The 21029-nt window shown below is 34.6% G+C and overlaps 1 protein-coding gene across 1 annotated transcript in view; it reads right to left on the bottom strand.

Annotated features, from left to right (window-relative positions):
* The window catches only part of VMP1 (vacuole membrane protein 1), a 110196-nt gene that overhangs the window by 30350 nt on the left and 58817 nt on the right, over window positions 1–21029 (bottom strand). The window contains exon 8 of the mRNA XM_045836529.1: window positions 597–677. Coding sequence (XP_045692485.1) covers window positions 597–677 — 81 coding nt within the window. The remainder of the gene's footprint in view (window positions 1–596; window positions 678–21029) is intronic.

The raw sequence follows: 21029 nt of genomic DNA, 5'->3' as shown, positions 1-21029 counted from the left end.
CTTGTCCCTAGTTAAGGAATAGTTACATTTACACAGTCCTAAAATTACATTCAGCCCTTTGAAGGCAACCACGAGGCTGATGTGGCCCCCAGTGAAAATGAGTTTGACACGCCTGCAAGATGCCCTTCACTTTGCCACTGATGTTCCAATTATCTAACTAGGTGTTCATGTCACTTAAGATAGGTTTTATACAAATTCTTCTTTGTAACTAATGCTTGAAACTTTGGAAGAAGACGACTACTTATCTATAACTCTGGAAAGAATGAAGTCATTGTTATTTGATTAAATGCACTTCATTATAAATTCTTCATGGGAAGGATGGATTTTTTCTCTTTTGTTCTTATTGAATCAAGCCATTTAAGACTCAAGTCATCATGGCATGATGAAATACTTAAAAGTTTAACAAATGAAATATGAACTTGTCCAACAGAAAACACTCATTTGATGAGTAAGATGAATGAATAATAAAATTACATATCCATTAAAATTGATAGCATTGTTGTTCATTCAGGCATGTACCTTTAAAAACTAAAATTAGATCAAAATATAAATCTACCATTTATTGGAATTTCTCACTTTTAATACAATTTACTTACTGAAGCACAGGCCAAAATTCCAAAAAATCCAACCTTCTGTACTAGGTTCTGAACTGCCAGCTTAGCCCGGGAGGCAAAGTCCTATATAAAAGAAGGATATCAAAACATTAATGAAAAGTATAAGAAAGAAGGAAAGATGACTGTTTATAGAGTTTATAATATTAAATGTCTCACAATCTAAAAGCATTGATTCATTTAACAAGTAAGATGAATTATTTTTAAAAATTATGGGTTGGCCTGGAAAACATGCAAATAAAATCTCTGACAGAACATTAATTATATTCTTAATGATAAACTTGTACCAGATTTCAAGAATAAGCCCAGACGCTGCTAGGGTCCTTGATTTTTTAGGATCCCCTCTGGATTATCTAGGGATGAACAAAATGCTATAAGCTAACCACAAACCAACTCATTCTTTTGGAAATACTGGCCTACCACATCTTCCCTTCTACAACTTGCCAGACTCATTCCCTGATTAATACCAGGGTAAACAATCACAGGATTTTTCAAGACGGCCGAGGAAGACACCTGTGCTGATCACTAGTCAGAAGACTGAAAAAACATTTATGTGGTAATAGCTAAGCATTCATTATACTCAAAAGCAAAATAACATCTTATATTTGCACAGCTTGTGCTAGTTTATATAAAGTGTTTTCATAAATATTTTACTTAAGACTTTAAATAATGCTAGGGTATAGATAGAGCAGATTCTTCAGAGTCTGAAATCAGTCCTCTTTTTATTTCCCTGTTGTCACTTCTGATGCTGAAACATGCATTTGGCTGGCTAGCTTATTTCCACAATTCTCCTCTTTCAGCATGTCAATGCTACAATTATATATATATGTATCTATTTTTCTTAAAAGTACCAATCTGAAATTTGACAATTCTTTTATTTTGAAATGGCATATACTTCAATCAAAATGAAAAATACTAGCTACTGTGTAAATATCTTTTTAAAAAGTGTTCACGCCCTGGCTGGCGTAGCTCAGTGGATTGAGCGCAGGCTGCGATCCAAAGTGTCGCAGGTTCGATTCCCAGTCAGGGCACATGCCTGGGTTGCAGGCCATGACCCCCAGCAACCGCATTGATATTTCTCTCTCTTTCTAGCTCCCTCCCTTCCCTCTCTAAAAATAAATAAATAAAATCTTAAAAAAAAAAAAGTGTTCACATCATAGAATCTCTTTCTCTCTCTTTAGTTCAGTACTCTAACAGCCAACAATCCTATAGAAAGGTCAGGATATTAAAAAAAAAAAAAAAAGAAAAAGAAAAAAAAAAGAGAAGGTTCCTTCATAGAATAAGAACAGGATTTAAAGCACTTCTCTAAGCCACAATGGAAGTTGTGTATTCCTACTTAAAACAAACAAAACCTTTAACAAATAATAGATGGAATAACCCTACAAGTTACCACAACATTACAAGTATTAAAAATAATAATACCTTCCTCCTACCTACTTGTTGAGGGTGGTGAAAAAGTCAAAGGAATTAAACCAATAAGGTTTTTAAAATATATTTTAAAAGATATTAATAGTCAATGCAAACACTTTGAAGTTTAAGTATATAGGCTCTCAAAGTGAATTATTAACTAAATTCTACAATGTAATTTTGTAGTTTTACAATTTATTTCCAAAGAGAGAATTTTTCTTTTGGGAATTAGCCTTATTTTTTCAGTAAGTCCTTGTATCAGGTTTAATATCGTTGAACAGCTAAACTACTGCAGTACAGGCCACTTTCCATTTCATCCATATTTCTAGCTGATGATTTAATGTTTCCCCTTAAGTTAACAACTATGCATTAAGGGTGAAATAAGGGTGATTTTATTGATTTAAAAACTGTTTAAGAACATACAATAAAATTCAGTTTTCCAAAGTAACATAAAAACAAATTACACTCCTATTTATTTTGAATAATTTACACAATCCAAATTACTAAATTTGTAATTTATTTGAAGCACTAAATAAAAACTGATGAGCCATAATGAAAAGATGTTCTGAGATTTTAAAATGTTAAACAATATATTTAGATTATGAACCAGTTTTAAAATTTTTATTAATATAGCCTAACAGTTAAAGATATAAATTCAGGAAAATGTCTTCTTTTTAAAAAAATTGTTGTTCAAGTACAGTTGTGTCCACTACTCCCCTGCCTCACCCTTCCCCACCTCCCACCCTCAAAAAATGCCCTCTTAATATCTTCAGAGCAAATCCACTCTAATAAGAAATAACACAGCACTCAACTTCTAAAAAAATTAAAAATAAGAAAAAAGCTACACAAATTTTATTTTAAAGACAACATTCTTTTTATAAATGTATTTTCCAAGTCAGACATATGTGGAAGCATTTTTCTATCACAGGATTTATGTACTCCTCAATATATAAAATTATAGAAAATTAGATTGTTACAGAAAGTAGTATAAACAAAATCAACAGTATTTAGAATGTTTGGTGTTCTGGGTTTTTTTTTAATATTTCAACTACAGTTGACATACAATATTATAGGTATTCTGTTCCTCTTTATCTTAATTTCATTTCAAGGCTTTAGAATCTTACATTTATTTAAACCAGGTGACTATGTTAGTGACATCATTTTAAACTGATGGTATTTTTCTACTAGAGATAGACATATATACAAACTTAAATTGGAAAATAGGTATAATTATACCAATGGGTTTATACAAAAAATTTAAATTAAACATTATGCAGGTCACCTAATATTCAAAATAATAAAAATGTTTTTAAACCTATAAAAGGTCAAGGAATCGTGTTTTTAAAAACACCCTGAAAGTAAGGAGACATTTTATCCCTTTGGGGCAGAATCTCTTTACTCAACAGAAATCAGACAAGAACAAAGGAAAATAGACTCCTTGTTCTTTCAGATGCCTGGGTGCCCATCGTTAATTATTCTTAACCGGTCTTCAAGAATTTGTATTTGAGGGAAAAGCATTACTCTATCCAAATAAGTAAAGTAAGAAACCTTTCTTAACCTTACTTTTTAAATTATGTTTTAGCTGGCATATATTATAAGGAAAACAAGTTAAGTGCCTTTTAATGGGGAGTTTTTACTTTTTAAGAAGTCTGAAAGTAATGTACTGAAAATGGATTTCATAAATCTTATTATGTGTTTAACACGCACGCACACAGTGACCATGCTACTTTCGGTTCCTGTAATTCATTTTCCAGGTCTTTCACAATATTCTTAGAATTGAAACTACATTTATACATTCAACCACCCATGAACATTTGTTTAAATTAAACTAATATAAAGTTTGTACAATTGTTTCATTACAAGACACCAAAAGTAGCAGAATATGCAGCTCAAGGGAGTAATTTCTTGATGTTTTTTCCTTGTCAGTGTAATTAAACTCAAGGAATCACTATGTTTGTATTACACCAAATCTAAAATAATTTGCCATAGTAAAAGAACTCATGTTTAGATTTCATACACACAATCATATTCTGTCTTTATTTTAAACTTATTTCACTTTAAAGTCATCTAGTCAAAACTTACTGATATGGCTTTAGAAGCTTTAATAAAGCTTTTAATAAAGCAGCTTTTAATAAAGCTTTCAATAAAGAATCTTTATTAATACAATTTTATTGAAACATTCTTCTTTTATTGTGTAAAATATTTTTCATGTAGTGGTACTTTCTGTGCTTGTTGCTCTGTAGTTTTAAAACTGTAAACAAGATGGTACTTTTTCATTATTTGAATAATTTGACAGCTCTTTCTTATGTTGATTTTAAAGTAGCATTCTGGGCATTTAAATATTTATATTTCCACCTGCTCTGAAATAGAGAGAACTGTCCTATGGGTATACTATTTGACAATAAATCCAAATAAGCACACACATACACCCCTAAAATCAGCAAAAACTCCTATTTTAGTAAAGTTTAAAAAACCATTTCAAACAAAGTTTGCTGTTCTTTTTAGGCCATCAAATAAAATAAATAAGCCAAGAAAAAGTATGCACCAATAATAAACAACAATATTTTAAAGAGAAAGTTTAACAAATTAGTATGTTAGGTACTCAATATTCAAATAAAATATAAAAGAAAAATAGTATTTCATTTTAAATGTTTTGGTGTATTTGTGGGAACAAAGTAGTAAGTTGAATCTGATTACTTCCTCAGTCGTTACTCTTCATTTAAAAAAAAAATCTGTGCAACTAAAACCAAATTCCTTTTAATAGTTTCATTTCTCTGGATTCACATTTCACAACATTTACCTATTTCACAATTTAAATGCCTGAAAGTTTCATTCTCCAGCTCTACCTAAATAAATAGCATGCATTTATAATTAGTTATCACATACCACTTTCCACTTTTTAAAAATAAATAAAAATACAAGTAAATAAAATGATCTTTCTTGCTTCCACTAATAGTGATCATGTGTATAACCAATCATGTTTCTGAAACTAAGAATGAGAGACACAGGCATATTTCCCAATGACTACAAGAAGGCAGATGAAGAAAACCTAAGTGATATCCTTATCACTGAGATTTCAAGGAATAGTAATAACAATAATAATAATAATAATAATAGTAATAAACCACACAAAGCCTTTAAGTATGAATATTCTATACTATTTTTGCTTTGCATTTCTTTTTCCTAAGAAATACTATATGTTATGATTAAAGGAGAAGAGAAACTGTATTGCTAATTATAATTGGCTTGTAAAATAACAATCTTTGAATCTAAAGATGTCGACTTGGAGCTAAATATATGAAATAACATTTATCTTCAAATGGCCACAGTAATCTGTTTCATTTTCCTAAGTGACCACATGAAATTTCAAGATCTCTTTAAGGGTGACAGAAAATCCCTGTCCATGTTAAATGAATGCAATGTCACTGGAGATAAATATGTTGTTGGTTACTAGCTCATGTTAGCTGGAGTTGACCCATTACTATCAATGTAGTGGTAACTGCTCAGCAATTGCATAAATTTTCTGTCTTCTTAACCCATTATATGTGAAAACTGCTGAAGTGCTCTTCTTGGGGTTGGTATTAAGAGTTACTTCACAACCAATATTAAAAACCACAGAGCAACTGTTGCAACAATAATTCCTTGTGTAAAGGGAAATTTATGTTAAAATATATTATATTTGTGAAGTTTTCTACCATCTAAAATAATTTGTTAGTGTGTCCTAGTCAATTATGTTACATCAAGCAAGTAAAACTCTATTAACCAGAAATGGAGGTAAATAGTAAGAATGACTTAATGTAATAAGCTGTTTTAGCATTGTGAACAATCACTCTGAAATATTAACTTGTTATTAAGATCCCAATAACCATGTAGTGATTTTTGATGATGAAATCATATTCCACACAGTAAATAACACAATTACAGGGTACAATTGCTTCTCATCTTCACGGAAAGTGCAACGAAACATAACTCATAAACTTTAAATATTTCTCATCTTAGACTAAAATATGTCTTAATTACAATTTTCTACCCATTATCAGCACTGTTGATGAGTTATTTTCATATAAAAAATATAGTCTTGGCTGGTGTGGCTCAGTGGACTGTCAGCCTGTGAACCAAAGGGTCGCTGGTTCAATTCCCAGTCTAGGGCACATGCCTGGGTTGCAGGCCAGGTCCCCAGGAGGTGGTGCATGAGAGGCAACCCACACATTGAATTTCCTTCCATCTCTTCCTCCTACCCTTCCCCTCTGTCTAAAAATAATTAAATAAAATCTTTTTAAAAACAGAGAACATTAATTCATTCGATTCAAAGTGAACAAAATACTTTTACTGTTGACTTCCTCAACGATATCATTTACTTAACTGCTGTTTTAATCTTGTATATTTGAATGCTCTCCTTTAAATTAAGCATGTTTTCAAAAGAGCCACGAACACCAATTCTGTTTTTGAATTATAATGGAATCAAACACACTGATGAGATGATCATTAGGAAATAAGCTCTAGGATAATAACAAGAAAAAGTAGGGACATTAACTTGATAAGATAAAAGTGCTTGTTAAAATTTTAAAATTTACTACCAATAGGATGCTGGATTACAAAATGCACAAACATTTACCAGAATGTAGTAATCAGGACAGGGTTGTGCAACTTTGGAAATGAAATGTGTGGGTTTTTTAAATAATATCACTTTCTTTAAAAACTATTTTATGTATTATTTTTAGAGAGAGGGGAAGGGAGGGAGAGAGGGAGAGAAACACTAATCAACTGCCTCGTGCACACCCCCACCTGGGCACCTGGCCTGCAACCCAGACATGTGCCTGACTGGGAATCAAACTGGTGACCTTTGGGTTTGCAGGCTGATACTCAATCTGTTGAGCCACACCAGCCAGGGCAAAAGAAATGTTTTAATATCCAATTTGTGGCTTTTATATTATTAAACCAGAGATAATCACTGGAATTTAAATAAATTAAAAAGTAGAGCCAATTCTATAATAGTGTAAGTAGTATACATCACATAAACACATTTCCAAAAAGCAAGGCAAAGGGATTTTATTCTGAAAAGTAACTGGGAGATTTAGAAGTTTTAAAGAGATATTACAGAGCTCTGAATCAAGATGATGGCATAGGAGGATTAAGAACTCACTTCTTCCCAGGAACAAACGGAATCCACTGCTGCATATTGAACAATTACCCCTGAAAGAAACCTGGAAACTAGCTGAGTGACCCCTAGTATGATGTCCTGGATGTTGGTGGGTACCACCCAGGGGACATACCCTTGATAACGTGGTTCTGGCGGCCAGTGGGGCTTGTGTTCATGGGGTCAAGGATGGCAACAGACAGACAAACAGGTCTTAGCTGGCTTTCTCCCCAGAGCTCAGTGCAAAGAGAACAAATAGAAATGCCCGTATTCCTGTTTTCCCCTGAAACGGGTATATTTGTATTTTTTTAATTTGCTGCCTGAGGGTCCATCTTCCAATCAGACTACCTAGGTGCTGAGTAAGCTATTCCCCTTTGAGACACTGACAGGTCTCACACACCCTCAACTATTGGGAGACACTAAGAACAAAGACAGCAGACTACAGACAATCACAAAGATTGAGAGACAACCAAGAACTAGGGTAGGGTTGAAGGCTAAGAGGTTTGTCTCCTAAAGGGAGTGGCCTTCTGAAGTCTACTCCCTTTAGTGTGGGAGAGATGGCTGTTTCACCTAATGTAAGAAAACCAACATAGAGAGTACGTCACAGAAATTGAAGAAACAAAGGAATATGTTCCAAAGGGGGAAAGAAAACACACCAAGATACAGCCTCAGAAAAAGAGGCTTTATATGAAATAACATTTATCTTCAAATGGCCACAGTAATCTGTTTCATTTTCCTAAGTGACCACATGAAATTTCAAGATCTCTTTAAAGGTGACAGAAAATCCCTGTCCAAAGATTTACTTTAGAGTTCAAAACAATGGTCATAAATGTGTTCACTGAGGTCAAGAGAACAAAGCATGAATAACGTAAGAATTTCAACAGCAACAGAAAATGTAAGGAAGTCCCACACAGGAGTCACAGAGGTGAAGTCTGCAACAACAGACCTGGAAAACTCAACACAGGGGTTCAGCATTAGATGAGATAAAGCAGAATAAAGAATCAGCAAACATGAAGACAGGTTAGTAAAAATTCTCCCATTAGAGGAGCAAAAAGAAAAAAGAATGAAAATGAGTGAAGACAGCTTAAGAGGCTTATGGGACAACAACAAAGGAACGCATATTTACATTACAGGAATGCCAGAAAAAAAGGAGAGTGGGGAAGAAAAGTCATTTGCAGAAATAATGGCCAAGAAGAGACATCTAAATTCAGGAATCCCAGAATTCCAAAAATGATGAATCTAAAGAGACTCACAGCAGGCCACATTACAATTAAGTTGTTAAAAGTTAAAGACGAGAGAATCTTACAGGCAGCTAGAGAAAAACAGTACGTTATGATGCTAAATACAAGGGGTCATGCATGAGCTGACAGGTGAATTTTTCAACAGAATTATTGAAGGCCAGGAGGGAGGGGCAGAAATATATTCAAAGTACTGAAAGAAAATAACTGCCAACCAAAAATACTCTAGCAAAGTTGTGCTTCTGAACCAAAGGAGGAACAGTTTCCCGGAGGAGTAAAATCTGAAGGCGTTTAGCCCCACTAGATCAGCCTTAAGAGAAATGTTTAAGCTGAAACAAAAGGGCACTAACTAGTAATAGGAAAACATGTGACAGTACAAACCTCATTGCTAAAGATAAATACATAGTTAAATTCTGAATAAGCTAATGTTGTGAAGGTGGTAGGCTAATCATTTATAAAGCTAGTATGAAGTGTAAAAGACAAAAGACTTAAAAATAATTATAATTACAATAATTTGTTAATGGGTACACAAGATAAAAAGATATATACTGTGAGATCAAAAATCATAAAAATGTAGAGCTTTAGAATGTATCTGAAAATAAATTGCTATAAATTTAAAAGAGACGGTTATAAAGATAAGATATATGGAATGTTGGGGAAAAAACTCCAAAGAAATAGTGGCAAGGAAATGGTGGTGGGGAAGTGAAATGGGCAAAGGTGGTCAAAAGGCACAAACTTCCAGTTAAAGACAAACAAGAGTTGGCAGTGTAACGTACAGTATATTGACAACAGTTAACAATACTGTATTGTATATTTGAAAGTTGCTAAGAAAGTAGATCTTAAGAGTTCTCACAGTAAAACAAAATTATAACTGTGTGGTGATGGACATTAATAAAACTTATCATGGTAATCATTTTGCAATATATATGTTTATCAAATCATTATGCTACATATCTAAAACTGATAAAATGTTATATGTCAATTGCATCTCAATTTTAAAAATTAGTCGCTAAAACTCAAGGAACTAATGGAACTGGTTCACAGATGTGGCAAAAATCAAGAGTTTAAATAACAAATATGAGATATGTGTGTACTCTAAAGTGTAATGAGCAGCTGTCTTGTCTTCTTCATACCCCAGCCAGTACATTAACTTTTTAGAGAGTTAAAGATAATGATTGTAAAAGAGTACTGGGTTCTCTGGAGTGCCCATAAGACTGTTAGCTGATTTCTCAAAAGAAACCTTACGGCAAGAAGGGGCTGGAAATAAGTTTTCAATGTCATGGAAGGCAGGGACCTAGATCCAAGATTACTCTACCCAGCAAAAGCTATCATTTAGAATGGAAGGGCAGATAAAGTACTTTCCATGTAAGGTAAAGCTAAAGGAGTTCATTATCACCAAGCCATGATTATATGAAATGTTAAAGGGACTTATCTAAGAACAAGAAGATCAAAACTATGAACATTAAAATGGCAACAAATTTACAACTATTAGCAACTGAATGTGAAAAAACAAACCAGGCAAACAACCAGAACAGGAAGAGAATTGTAGATATGGAGATCACTTGGAGGGTTATCAGCTGGGAGGAGGAAGACTGAGAATGGGGGAAAATGTACAGGGAATAAGAAGCATAAACGGTAGGAACAAAACAAGGGGATGTTAAGAATAGTATAGGAAATATGAAGCCAAAGAACTTATATGCACGACCCATGGACATGAACTTAGTGGGGGATTACTGGAGGGAATGAAGGTACTGGGTGGAAGGGGCAAAGAGGGAAAAATTGGGACAACTGGAATAGTATGATCAGTAACATATACTAAAAAAAGTAAATGTTGGAGAAGATGTGGAGAAAAAGGAGCCCTTGTGCACCACTGACTGAAATGTAAATGGATGCAGCCAGTGTGACAAACAATATGGAAGTGCCTCAAAAAATTAACAGATCTACCATATGATCCCACAATTCTTTTGGGCATTTATCCAAAGAATATGAAAACACTCAACTGAAAAGATATATGTACCCCTATGTTTACTGGAACACTCCTTAAAAAGGCAAAGATATGAAAACAACGGAAGTGTCCAATGATGGGTAAAGAATAAAGAAGATGCGTCCGTACACACATGGGACGCTCCTCAGCCACAAAGAGATGAAATACTGCCACTGTGACAACGGGGGCGGATCCTGAGGTAGGAATACGTTATGTGAAACAACGCAGAAGAAAAAGGACAAAAACTGTGATTTCACTCATGTGGAATATAAAATGAAAAAGTAACAAGTGAACAAACAAAACAAACAAAAACAAATTCATAGATATAGACAACAGACTGGTTACAGGAGGGGAAAGGAATAGGGGAGGGCAAAACGGGTCAAGTGGTTTAAATACATGGTGATGGACGAAACCTAGACCTTTGCTGGTGAGCATGCTATAGTGTATAGTGGTATCAAATTACAGTGTTGTACACTTGAAAGTTACATAATGTTATTAACCAATGTTGCCTCAAAAGAACATAAAATAAAGACCATCATCTTCCCTTCAAAAAAGGGAAAAGGTTATATATAAAAATATAATATAAAATCAGATCTTACATCAATCAAAATCAGTAAGGCATACTTAAAAATAAGCACAAGTGCAGAAGGTCTTGTATAGTCCCTAAAACACCAGAAACATTTGTTTTGGCAGCTAACTAAATTTAGTAAGTACTTAAAAAAAAAAGACCCACCTAGAAATCTAGAAAAAAACTTCAGATTTTGTTCCTCTTAATATTCCTATGTTTCTATTACTTAGTGCAGTTTTATTAGCCTGTATATGTGAAAGTTTAATAGGTTACAAATACCATGTTTGTTAATATATAGAATAAAAATATGATCTCAATCTATGTGAAAGAATACTGTTTCATGAAACAGTTCTTTTCAGTTACACATCATGGACTCTGCATTAAGTATAATCAATATATTCTGTATTATGGGGTACAGTAAAAAAAAAACAAAAAACAAACAATGATACCAACCTCCTCCACATCAAACCTTTCAAGAATTATATGATAATGGTCAGTAAGATTTTCCACATCACAGTATACATAAGGAACATAGAATCTGTAAATAACACACATTTCAGACAGTTGTGCTCAAAGTATGAGGCTATCAGCTATATCTGGGTCAAAATCAGGATTAAATGGATGTCTGATACGTGTGTTGTATATACTGATGTATTTGTTATCCAATTTACTCTGGGGGGAGGGCCGTAAAAATATTCTTTTAACTGAGGCACAACAAATACACAGTAAGGTATACAAATCTAAAATATACATCATGATGACATTTTATAATGAACACACCCATGTAACTACCACCAAGACCCAGATATAGAACATTACCAGAACTCCAGAAACCCCACTGGTGGCACTCCTAGTAATTACTCCTTCCCCCAAAATAAACACTATCATTGACGTGCATTACCACAGATGTAGCTTGCCTATTTTTGAACTTTACATAAATGGAACTAAATGTAGGTCCTCTTTTATGTCTAGCTTCTGTAGCTCTGCATTCTGTCCATGTGATTCATCTATGCTTACTGCATGTAGCAATTATGAATTTCTTGCTGTTGCTGTATAGTACTCCATTATATGAATATACCACAATTTATCTATTCAACTGAACAGTCTCATCCTGGTCTTTTGGCACACCTTTCTGCTGGGCATAAATTTTCACATGGACTTGCTATATCATAGGGTATCTGTATGTTTAACTTTAGTAGATAGTGCAAACATTTTTCAAAAGTGATTGTAACTCAGATTACTCTTAATATTACTTCCATGTTGCAAAGTAATAATAATTTTCAAATGAAAAAAAATCTAATGGAATTTCCTTTGCTACTGATGGTTTTCATGAGTTTGTGGTAATTAGCAGCTTTGATAACTCAAACATATAAAGATTAAGAAAATTCAAGCATGCAAACAAGAGGAAAAGTTTTAAGTATTTTAAATGCTAAGTTATAAAAAAGAACACTTATATGATTTTTGTTCACAGAATTTTAGAAGACACAATTAGAATCTTTTCCAAAACCCAGAATTCTTATTTAAAAGCTATTAAATTCAACCAAATAAATCTGGTAACTACTGTATGTAAGGTAATAAAAATACAAAGATGAGGTCACAGTGGCCCAATCATTCATTCAACAAAGGACTATCAAGTGTTTATTACATGCCAAGTACTATCGAAGGAGCAGGGGAGACAACACGGAATCAAACTGGTAACAGCCTGGACCTGCATGCAGAGGAGAAAAACTACAGAATGGGGGGGCAGGGAAGATATACTTTTAAAATAGGATGGTCAGAGGAGGCCTGACAGAAAAGGGGACATTTGATTAAATTCTAAAGGAGACCAGGGAATAAGCCAGGCTAAGAATCCAGTGAAAGAGAGTTCCAGCAAGTTTTTTCCTTCGAGAGATAAATACATAATCTGGTGTGCGTGTGTGTGTGCACGTGCGCGGGGGCTTGGGGGGGGGGTTATGACTGGCAAAGAGAAGGGGAAAGAGATGATGAATAACTCAGGAAACCTACAACGCAAGGGAGAGCATGAAAAACAAAGAAAGATGAGAAGTGCTTCCAGAAACAACACAAACACCAATTCTAACAGAGTTCTTGTGACATCAAAATGATGGAGCACAGATTACGCTGCCTTCAAGCCTCTCTGAGCCAGTTTCTTCATTTTTCCTACAAGACTGTGATAATCTTATCAGTACAATAAATAAGAGACAAAACTGATTATGGGACAATAGCATTTAGAGTGAAGTTACATTACTTACTGTTAAAAGATGAAAAGGCTGAGAGCCAATAAAATAACATATCTTGTCAGAATTCTTAGGCATTATGATGAGCTCAGTTCTAGTGTAATCCCACAAATCAGGGGATAAGAGGTTTTTTGTTTAAACAATTTTTTAAATCTTCACCTGATTTGAAAGACAGAGGGAGAGAGATCGATCGGTTGCCTCCCATACACGCCCCAACCAGCACTGAGCCTGCAATCTCCGTATGTCCCCTGACCCAGAATCAAACCCTCAACCTTTTGGTGTACAGAACGATACTCCAATCAACTGAGCTCCTCGGTCAGGGCTTGTTTTTCATATCAAAAAGAGAAAAGCAACATGCTAATATCGAGCAATGAAGTGAGCTATAAAGCAGGAAGGAAGGAAGGATGGATATGCATTAAGAATTGAAAATTTATCAAATCTGCCTTGCAGTGCCACCAATTAGTTTACTTAAACCCTCCCTCACAAGTGGGTAGGATGGATGAGATTACCACTCCCATATGCCAGTTCTTTATTTAAACATTTTATTTTTCAATTACAGTTGACATTCAATATTATTTTGTATTAGTTTCAGGTGCATAGCATAGGGGTCAGATAATCACATACTTTCCAAAGTGTTCCTGAATTGTGAAGTTTTAGTTATTTATATCAGTAATGGTAATCTTACTATTAATCTTAAAACTTATAAATAATCTTTAAATATAAAATATCTCTTGGGCCCTGGCTGGTTTGGCTCAGTGGATTGAGTGCTGGCCAAGCGAGAACCAGGGTGGGTCACTGGTTTGGTTCCCAGTCAGGGCACATGCCTGGGTTGCAGGCCAGGTCCCTGGTGGGAGCATGCGAGAGGCAATCACACATTAATGTTTCTCTCCCTCTTTCTCCCTTCCTTCCTGCTCTCTAAAAATAAATGAATAAAATCTTAAAAAAAAAAATCTCTTGGGTATTCTAGAAGGAAAGAAGATACAGAAGAAGTAAGGTTTCAGGAGGTTTTCTCAGGTCTGACCACCAGTATGTATTAACATTTTCAGATAAAAAAAAAATAGAGAAGTATTTCTGGAAGTTCAGATCAGCATACGTTGCTTTCTTCCTCCTTTTCATAGTTAGGTCAAATTAAAGCCATAGTGCAGTTGGTTGGAGTGTTGACCCAATATGTCAAGGTTGCGGGTTTGATTCCCAGTCAGGGCACATACAAGAACCAACTGATGAAGGCATAAATAACTGGAACAGCAAATCTCTCTCTAAAAATCAATAAAAAAATAAAATTAAAGTCCAAATTACCACCATTAAAGTTGGCAAGTATTTGCTGCTTCCTTTTCCTCTGTGTCTCTCTCCCTTTTAAAAAGAAACCCAGTGGTAATTCCTAGGCAGGCAGGCACCCACTCCCACCAGTGCCAGCCTAGCCTCTACTTGGAGAGCAGAATGGACTCAGTAGCCCACAAAGAACAACAGTGCTCTAGGCACTCAGGGAAAATGTCTGAGTATGCAAGATTTATTTGAAATGACACATACAAGTAATGAAATTTTCTTTTCTTCTCTTTCTTTTTCCTTTCTGAAGCCAATTATCTCATGTGATATCCTCATGTCTCACCAGAAAGGGTATTTAGCAAATCCCAGCTGATGCTGGAGGGAGGGGGAATCACCTCATTTTTAGCACACTGATTGTATTTTGGTTACAAGTAAGTCATGAATAATATTTATTTTCAGATGCAGACTGGAATCTAAAAAAACAAAAAGCACATGACAACTTGCTACATTGGTAAAACAATAATACTATTCTGTGAGTGAATAAAAAAAGGTAAAAATGGTTTAGATGAACTATGTCCAAAGCTATGAAAACTAAGTCAGTATGGAATTTATAAAACTGTCAGGGACAGGAAGCGTAAGAGACTGAAAACAAAGGGCAGAGACGAATGGGATCTTCTCCATTAGGAGAAATGTAAATACTGGGCCTCTTTCCCAGGAGAAGACCAATTCCACTTAATAAATTTATAAATAGCCCTCGAAAAAGGAGCAGAGATTTAAGTTCCAAATCTACAGTTGAAATTATAAGTGCCAAATTTATGCCAATAAATTGAAAAATCATGTAAACTTAAGTGCCTAAGAAGAAAATGGCAGGTAAATTTCAATGTGGACAAGAGTAGATAACATAGTTAGGGAAAATCTATTTAAATATAAAATGGTGACTTATAAAAGTTTTAAGACACAAAGAAAAAGGAAATGTAAGTAGTTTCCCAAGTAAGCAGTTTATTGAAGTAAACAATTTATTAAGAAATACTAACAAAATGCATTGCCCAACAGGACTGCAGTTGTAGAAGTCTGAAAAACATGAGTGCAGTAACGTCGCTGCCCTGGGAAAATCCCGTGCAGTTTTGATAACTTCATGGTACGAAAGATATAAAGGTCTCTGAAAAAAATATTAAAGCCCTGGCTGGTGTAGCTCAGTGGATTGAGCATGGGTCTGTGAACCTAAGGGTCACCAGTTCGACTCCCAGTCAGGACACATGCCTGGGTTGTGGGCCAGGTCCCTAGTATGGGGTGCATGAGAGGCAACCACACATTGATGTTTCAATCCCTCTTTTTCTCCTTCCCTTCTTCTCTCTCTGAAAATAAATAAATAAAATCTTTAAAAAATACATTAAAGCATTCAAAGTGTTTGGAATGCATTCAAAGCTGTTGGAAATAAAAACTAAATGGTTACCTTTTCCAGAAAGGCTGAAAAGGCAACCAACTTAAATCTATAAAGTTATAAAAAGAGGAACAGGGAAGTGCTAAAAAATGTTACAAGACTAGAATGAGAGGCAAATTTAAACAAATGGAAGCATTGCTTTAAATAATAGGTCATGATTTTCTGAAGTCATTACCTCAAGAAGAAGTAAAAGTACAAATTTTTACACGTTTTGATAAATTAACTGATGTAGATTCATATTAGGGAAAGGGGCAAGAAGTCTAGAGTGCATGCCTACCTTGAGGGGAGCACTGGATTAACTATCATGCCCACTTCCTGATACATCTGCATAGTGCATTAGTTTAAAAGCATGACAGCGTATGCTTTTACATTGTAAGGACCAAGACAGAAAAATGGGAGGAACACTCTACCAAGAAAAATTTCTTTAAATATTCAACAAGAGAGAACTACAGATCTATTATGAAAAACCACACATTGTGGCTAATTAGAAACAAAAACACCTTTTGTGATATGAAATGAGTGTAATGGTAATCCTGCCATCCATTTCTTGCATTAAACTCTGATCTTGGGCTAGGACCCCTGGGAGCACTCAGCAGTTTTAACAAAATGTGGGGTTGTTTTTAATGTGTTAACTGATTTGCAAACTCATGCGCAAAATCACAGCATACACAGTCTGTTGGTCCAAGTTTCAATGAAAGGGGCCTTTCTAAAGGCATTTTACAAAAGGTTTGAAACATAAACCTGAAAAAAATCTTTAAATTAGTTTAACAAAGGTAACTTAATCCTTAACGCCCGCTTACTTTTTCCCATATCTGTAAGCAGGTGTGCAAACGAAAAGAGCAGACGTAAACCAAAACTATGCTCTACTCCAATGCCAAGCAAACTAACAAGAGAAACAAACTTTATTTACTGTGCTTTGTGAAAGACCAGGCTATATTGCCCTCTTTTTTTTTCATTTAAAAATCATTTCGATTAGAATTGCTTCTTAATCAAAATATTTTTTCTATTTTAATTTGATCATTGACAGTGAGCACTGCTAGCATATAAACAATTTTAAGCTTCCACTACTCTGTATTCTTTTCTGTGAGGAATAACTAGCTCAAATTTTTTACTGTGTTCTTTCCTCTAAATTAATTTTGTTACAAAAAAAATAAGAGTAAAAATGATTTTGAGGAGGTTGGATTTAAAAGTATTCATTAAATTTATTTTTAAAATAAAAGTCTGCTGAGATGACATGGTTAAACAGAGAAATGCACATGGAAAAACAAATGGATTCAGTAATGCAGAACGAGCAGACAATCTCCTAGATGCCATTTATTCAGTAGCTTGCATCAGGTTATAACTCTCTTGTTCAGTTAGTTAAACTATTATAAGAATGGGTTAAAGAAATAGAGAGGAGTCAGAAAACAAAGAAAGATGAAAAGTCTGAAAGTAAGGTGGTGAGAAGAGTTTAAAGTCAAGTTGCCTGAGAAAGCAAATAAAATGAGGCGTTAAGAATTCCCCCATAAATCATGCTAAGTATGTTTAGAGATTACAACTGTGTGCTGTGTACAACTGAGCTGGCTCTGACTCCTGGTGACCCTATGAGTAAGTGATGTCCACGTCGTCCTCAACTCAACGGCCCTGTTCGGCCCTGTTCAGCCCTGCAGACTCATGCCCACGGCTTCTTTCAGGGACTACAGCTACAGAACTGCTTCAAGTGCTCCCTTTTCTTACGGAACCAAATGTAAGTAGGTGACCTTTATGTACCAAAGCTAACTCTGCTAGTTATTCAATATCCTGCAACAAAATCCTTGAAAAGAGACCAATTAAAATTGCTTAATCTTGATGGTACTTTGTGGTAAAATCATGAGCCAGCTCTGAAAGAAGAAAAAGCCTGCCTTTTCAAAAACTAAATGTTGGGTGTGGTTGGTTGACTCTGAAAAGAGAAACTACAACAAGCCTTGGTAGCTCTGACATGGCCTTTAAATGATAAAGAAATGTGTTTAACATGTGTCTCTGATGTTCATTATGGTAAAGGTTATCAGTTTAACCCTTTGCATACAAGCAAAAGATCATGAGAGCAGGAAGCTTTTCTGTGGAACTCCTGACGCAACACAAACCATAGCAGTTAAGGCCAAGCTTAATGCAAACCCTCTAGAGTCCACGTTGACAAATTCTTTAACAAGCCCTGTGGTTACAGGGAAGCTGGTTTCACTCTGACTCACTCCTACTCAAATAGTTTACTGGAAATGAAGGGGAGGGGGAATTTTCAGAGAAGTCATGTGATGGCCAGACAAACCACAGCCAGTAAAGGTTCAACAGAGTCAAAAACAGGTCCCAGAAACAACGGACACCCAGAGTGTTCAAATGGCACTAAATTACATGTAAATGAGTCCTGTTGGGTTTCATATCATCCACACCGTGAACTCTTTCATAAATCTCAGTATGTAAAGGAACAGATACTTCACAAGGGAAAAAACCAGCAGGCACTGACATGGTGTGGGTAGCTAAAAACACTTCATAGGAAAATGTGCTTAACAGAGAATAGCATCAAAGAAACGTTAAAGCACTTGAGTGTATAAATAATCATTATTAAATGCTTTCCCATAGTCTCTAAGCTCAAATGATCAAACACATATTCTACCATCAAAAGAATGTCAAAAGAACCTTTAATTATCCCCTTGTACTAGGAGGATGTTCACCGGGTAATGCATGAAAAGAAAATGCACTAGCCATAGAATGAGAGCTACCATTAATTACAATAGGCAAGCTTTCTTCAGTGTTATCTGTTTTCACTAATAAAATAATGTACATAACTTGAAATTTCTAAACAGGATAAAAATTCTATTAAGCTAAAAAAATTGTACAGCCTTAAATATATTTAATACAAACTAGTAAGCTAAAATATATTAATATTTCAACTTAATTTGGGGATTTAACTTAAATCATGTAAGTGGCAAGTTTTAATTAATTTAAATACCATAGCCCTAAACAGAAGCTAAAAAAATGCTCCCTTAATATATATTAAATCCAGGAACTATAAAATAGCCTTTGAGGCAATATTTAACCTAACAGACTCATGAATTATATTCAAGAGAAAATCAAGTTGGTCAATATAAATATGGAGGAAAAAAATTGCATTCTTTCACAAGATGAAGTTTTAAGGAATTTCAGTTTCTTATTTCTGACTTAATTCTCAATTTCCGATATCAATAGGAACAATATTAATCAAAACAGCATGGTACTAGCATAAAAATAGACATATCGATAAGTGAAAGAGAATTTAGAGCCCAGAAATAAATCCACACCTTTACGGTCAATTAATATTCGAAAAAGGAGGCAAGAACATATAATGGGGTAAAGATAGTAATTCAATAAATGGTGATGGGAAAATTGGACAGATTCATGCCAAAAAAAAAAGAAAAGAAACTAGACCACCTTCTTTCAACCATACACAAGAACAGACTCAAAAGAGATTAAAGATTTAAATGTTAGACTCAAAACCATAGATATCCCAGAAGAAAATATAGGTGGTAAAATCTCAGACATCTCACAGCAACATTTTTTCTGATATACAGTATCTCCTGGGGCAAGGAAAACAAAATAAAAAAAATAAACAAATGGGACTACAGCAAACTAAAACGTTTTTGCACAGCAAAATGAAATCAGCAAAATGAAAAGACACCCTGCTGAATGGGAGAACATTTGTCAATGACACACCTGATAAGGGGTTAAGTATCTAAAATCTATAAAGAACTTACAAAAACTCAATACCACCCACCCCAAACGATCCAGTTAAAAAACTGGCAAAAGACCTAAATATACACTTCTCCAAATAGGACATACAATGGTGAGAGAGAAATGGAGACAACTATACTTGAACAACAATAAAGTGTGTGTGTGTGTATGGTGCTCAATAAATGCTTTTTTAAAATGGAGATTGAAACAAAAACAAAAAACAAAGAGGACATACAGATAACCAACAGACTTATGAAAAGATGTTCAGTGTCACCAATCATCACAGAAATGCAAATTAAAAACACAACGAGGTATCATCTCACACCTGTCAGAATGGCTCTCATCAATAAATCAACAAACAAGTGCTGGTGAGGATGTGGAGAAAAGGAAACTCTTGTGCACTGTTGGTGGGAAAGCAGACTGGTGCAGCCGCTGCGGAAAGCAGTATGGAGTTAACTTTAAAAATTAAAAATGGAACTGCCTTATGACACAGAGATTCCACTTCTAGGAATACATTCAAAGAAACCCAAAACACTAATTTGAAAGAACATAAGCATCCTTATGTTCATTGCAGTGTCATTTACAATTGCCAAAATTTGGGAGCAGCCCAAGTGTCCATCAATAGATCAGCTGATATAAAATCTGTGGAAATGTAATGTGAAATACATTTACACAATGGAATACTACTTGGCCGCGAAAACCAAGGAAATCTTACCTTTTGTAACAGCATGGATGGACTTGGAGAGTATTAGGCTAAGTGAAATAAGCTAGTCAGAGAAAGACAAGTACCATATGATTTCGCTCAGATGTGGAATCTAATGAACAAAACAAACTAACAAACAAAAGAGAAACAGCCCCATAGACACAGAGACGAGTATGATGATTACTGGAGGGAGAAGTAGGGTGAAGGAGGTATAGAGGGTAAAGGAGGATAAATGGTGATGGAAGGAGACGACCTGGGTTGGTGAACACAGTATAATACATACAGATGATGACTTATAGAACTGTACACATGAAACCTATAATTTTATTAACCACTGTTACCTCAATAAATTTAACTAAAAAATGAGAAAACTATAAAATAACCTTTGAGGAAGTACTTAACCTAGTAGACTCATGAATTATACTCAAGAAAAGACAAGCTAGTCAATATAAATATAGAGGAAAGAACTTGCATTCTTTTAAAAAATGAAGTTTTTAAAACTTCAATTTCATACTTGACTTAATTCTCAATTTCCTATATTGACAGGAATAATAAGAAGCAGTTTCACGTAGTCCTCAACCTAACATTTTGTAAAAAAGAATCCAAGTAGCTAGGTCATTTGGACATTTAGGAAAGCACACTTATTCAAACCATATTCTTCCAAGCAAATATGTACAACATTCCTATTCTATTGTGTAAGCTTTAAACACAGAAAACCCACAA

Source organism: Phyllostomus hastatus, unplaced genomic scaffold, assembly GCF_019186645.2.
Source record: "Phyllostomus hastatus isolate PE091 unplaced genomic scaffold, TTU_PhHast_1.1 phas_contig_210, whole genome shotgun sequence".
NCBI classification, from domain to species: Eukaryota; Metazoa; Chordata; class Mammalia; order Chiroptera; family Phyllostomidae; genus Phyllostomus; species Phyllostomus hastatus.
The sequence above is the reverse complement of the archived record's forward strand: the minus strand, read 5'-3'. Positions and strand labels throughout refer to the sequence as shown.